This window comes from Mus pahari, chromosome 9 (assembly GCF_900095145.1).
Source record: "Mus pahari chromosome 9, PAHARI_EIJ_v1.1, whole genome shotgun sequence".
NCBI classification, from domain to species: Eukaryota; Metazoa; Chordata; class Mammalia; order Rodentia; family Muridae; genus Mus; species Mus pahari.
Window position 1 is genome coordinate 60,982,450 of NC_034598.1, and position 3,217 is coordinate 60,985,666.

A 3,217-nucleotide genomic window follows, 5' to 3' on the forward strand; every position below is an offset into this window, starting at 1 on the left:
GTGACAGCTGAGCAACCAGAGTGTGTTAAGATGAGAATTCATTTCTTTTATTATTATTATTTGGGGGGGGGGGGTAAGTCCTATTTTCTTTCTTTTTTTTTTTTTTTTTTTTTTTTTTTTACTTTTAGATATTTTCTTTATTTACATTTCAAATGTTAGCCCCTTCCCTGGTTTCCCCTTCAAAAACCCCCTTCCCCTAGCCCCTCCCCCTGCTCACCAACCCACCCACTCACTGACAGAAGGGGTTGGCAGAATCAACTGCTAAGCTTTTTATTGGTCCTTCCTATCCGTTTTCAAATAAATGTGTATTTCCCCTTGATTTTAGATGCCCCTACTTGGCAAAAATGAGGCAAAATATAGAACAATTTTGATACATTTCAAGTGTGTCCCCCTACAGTTCTGATTGTAAATAAAAAAGCTATCGGAAACTAAAACCAACAGGGGTTAGCTTTATCATTGAAAGGAAGGACCCTGCTTAAGTTTTTATTGAGCAGCGTAAGTCACCTTTAGACTGCTTTTGTAAACATTCGCATTTTATGCTGATGGACACTACTAAAAGCCTTGTTTGATGTTCTGCAGGGACCTATCATCCAATCTCCTGTCATCCTTCCCCGTGACTGGGTTACATGGTTTAACTCACTTAAAATTAACGGGGAACCGAGCCTTACAGAGCCTGATACCATCTGCAAACTTCCCAGAGCTCAAGTGAGTTTGTCATTAAAACAAACACGATACATTTGTGATCATGTGAAAGAACAGACGTGTTGTCGTGGTTTCGAAATTGGTGAGGTCATGAGACCCTTGTGAAATGCATTTCATGCCCTCAGTCCCCACCCCTGGGACACTGTGAGGACAAGGCCGATATGGAAAGCTGTCTTCCTGACCACATTTCCTTTCCCTCTCAGAGATGCTTCCTAGAGTCACAGAGTTCACGGAAAGAGTTTAAAAAGCACTGATCCGTGGGATACATAGTGGGCCGTGTAATTAAATAACAGTGCAACAGTCCTGCACTTCTGTTTACAATTTTTCCTTCATTGAGAATGTACATGTTCTAATAAAATGGACTAAGTTAATAGTTGAGGAAGCAGTGCCCTTTAAAACCTCTATGCTTATGAACAATAAAGAAACATCTTAAAGGTTCTGTAAACAAAATCGAAATCCTGCCCGCACACGTTAAAATGAAGAATATAATAAAGCCCCGAAAAGATAGTACGGAAGAGAGAAAAGTATATTTTAAATTGCCACCTTGAGCAACATTTTATGTTGTTTGTTTCTAGGGTATGTTTTACATCATTTAAGTTTATTAGAATCTAATCGTGCATAGAACATTATGGTATATTTTAGTTAATTGACATAATTTTGCCATAATTTTCCTACCATTCACTTCTTAAACCATTTTATTATGGAAATTTTTGATCATTTAAATCCCATCACTCACGTTCCTTACTTATAAACACTTCATGATGGTAAATTTTAATAACTGTGGTTCTAAGTATTACTAGAATGAACACCATTGTGCAAATAGCTTATAATTTGGGCAACTGGCTTAGATTAAACTCCCAAAGTAAACATTATATATTGGGTGAAAAGATAAACATTATATTTCCTGACCCATTGTCCTTACGTGTATGTTTTTGGCTTTGTCCCTCTTTTGTATAGGATTATAGAAATGCCGTCTGCTTACCAGTGCTGTGCATTTGGGGGGTGTGAGAATGTCTATAAAATTTCTAACCAATGGAATAAAGATGATGGCAACGGTGCGGACGACCTTCATAAGAAAGACGCTGGGTTATTTCAAGTTCAAGGTAAGAACTGATGTCATGGGGAGGAAGCTATAGTCAGAAGGGTCGTGAAACATTAGGACATGGACCAGGAAAGTCAGGAGTCCCTGTGTAATCAGCCAGCAGAGCATCAACCTTACCCTGTAAAGACTCACAAAGACAGAATTGCCGCCTATTTTATAAGTAAATTCTTGGCATTTTTATTTGTACTTAGATCCTTCTTAGCATACACAGAGCTCAAAGGCAATCACTCCATCAAGATTTCCAAACTTTTTTTCCCCAAATATCCTCCCGTATTTCTCTCTCTGAAAGAGAGAAAAAAAAAAAAATCCATGCTTAATTTTCTGGCCCAGAGAAAGGGGGATGGGGGGATTCAGACATTTGAAATTCCTCCATATTCCAGCAGAAGGGCCTAAGAATTCATTTTCTCATGCAACTAATTCTAAATCATGTTCTCCTCGTCCCCTACAGGGGTATCTGTCAGGAAGGTGAAATGAGATCACGTCTGTAAAGCCTTGGCTTTCCTTGCCATAAGACGTTACTTAAACTGAAAGCAATGCATCTCCACACCTGCGGGGATGAAGGCGCCTTGGGCACCACCCCCTCCACTCTCTGCCAACCTTGCGAGTTTGCACAAAGTCCAACAGAAACACTTCTCATTCTTAGGGTCTGAGTGACTTGTTGATTCCAGCGCGTAATTCAGCCAGTCTGCTAAGTTTCCTTAACCTATCCGCATACCCATCAGTTGAAGGCGCTAACAGCCTTGGTGTTCATTTGTTTGTTTGTTTGTTTTAGGTCACACAACACAAATCGCTCTCTTGCTTTGGTTTCAGCTCTTCTTGCCCCATCAACTCTAACGTCTTCTGCGTTTACTCCTTAAAACTTAAAATTTAAAAACATAGAGCCCATTATCTTCCAGACACCCCATCAGCCCCTGGGACTACATACTTATGCTAATGTCCTTCAGGGAGTTTATTTTTCAAGACCTGCGATTCTCAGCCACGAGCCACGTGGGGGAGGGGGGGCCCGAGTTAGCCCTGGTGTGTAAGCATGACGATCCGATCGGAGGTCAGACTTCCAACAACAACAACAACAATAATGAAGTGGGATGCTAGTGGCAGCTAGCATCTGTAATGTTAGTGTTGTGAGATACAAATATCTAGTGTTTAATGAACAGCCAGCCCAGCTGAATGGGCGACTTCCGGGTTCAGTGAGAGACCCTGTCTCAGGAGATAAAGAAGGGAAGTGACTGGGCAGCCCAAAACCTACCTATGACAGCTATGGGTAAATTCTTGGCATTTTTATTTCTACTTAGGTCCTCCTTAGCATACACAGTGCTCAAAGCCGATCACTCTATCAATATTTCCATACTTTTCACGTATTCTTTTGAGAATCATATGTATACACATACTCACACACACACACACACACACACA

The 3,217-nt window shown here is 40.6% G+C and overlaps 1 protein-coding gene across 1 annotated transcript in view; it reads left to right on the forward strand.

The window, feature by feature from the left end:
- The window catches only part of Lgr5 (leucine rich repeat containing G protein-coupled receptor 5), a 123,953-nt gene that overhangs the window by 115,718 nt on the left and 5,018 nt on the right, over positions 1-3,217 (forward strand). Inside the window, exons 14-15 of the mRNA XM_021204271.2 lie at positions 580-705; positions 1,660-1,805. Of these exons, the coding sequence (XP_021059930.1) occupies positions 580-705; positions 1,660-1,805 (272 nt within the window). The remainder of the gene's footprint in view (positions 1-579; positions 706-1,659; positions 1,806-3,217) is intronic.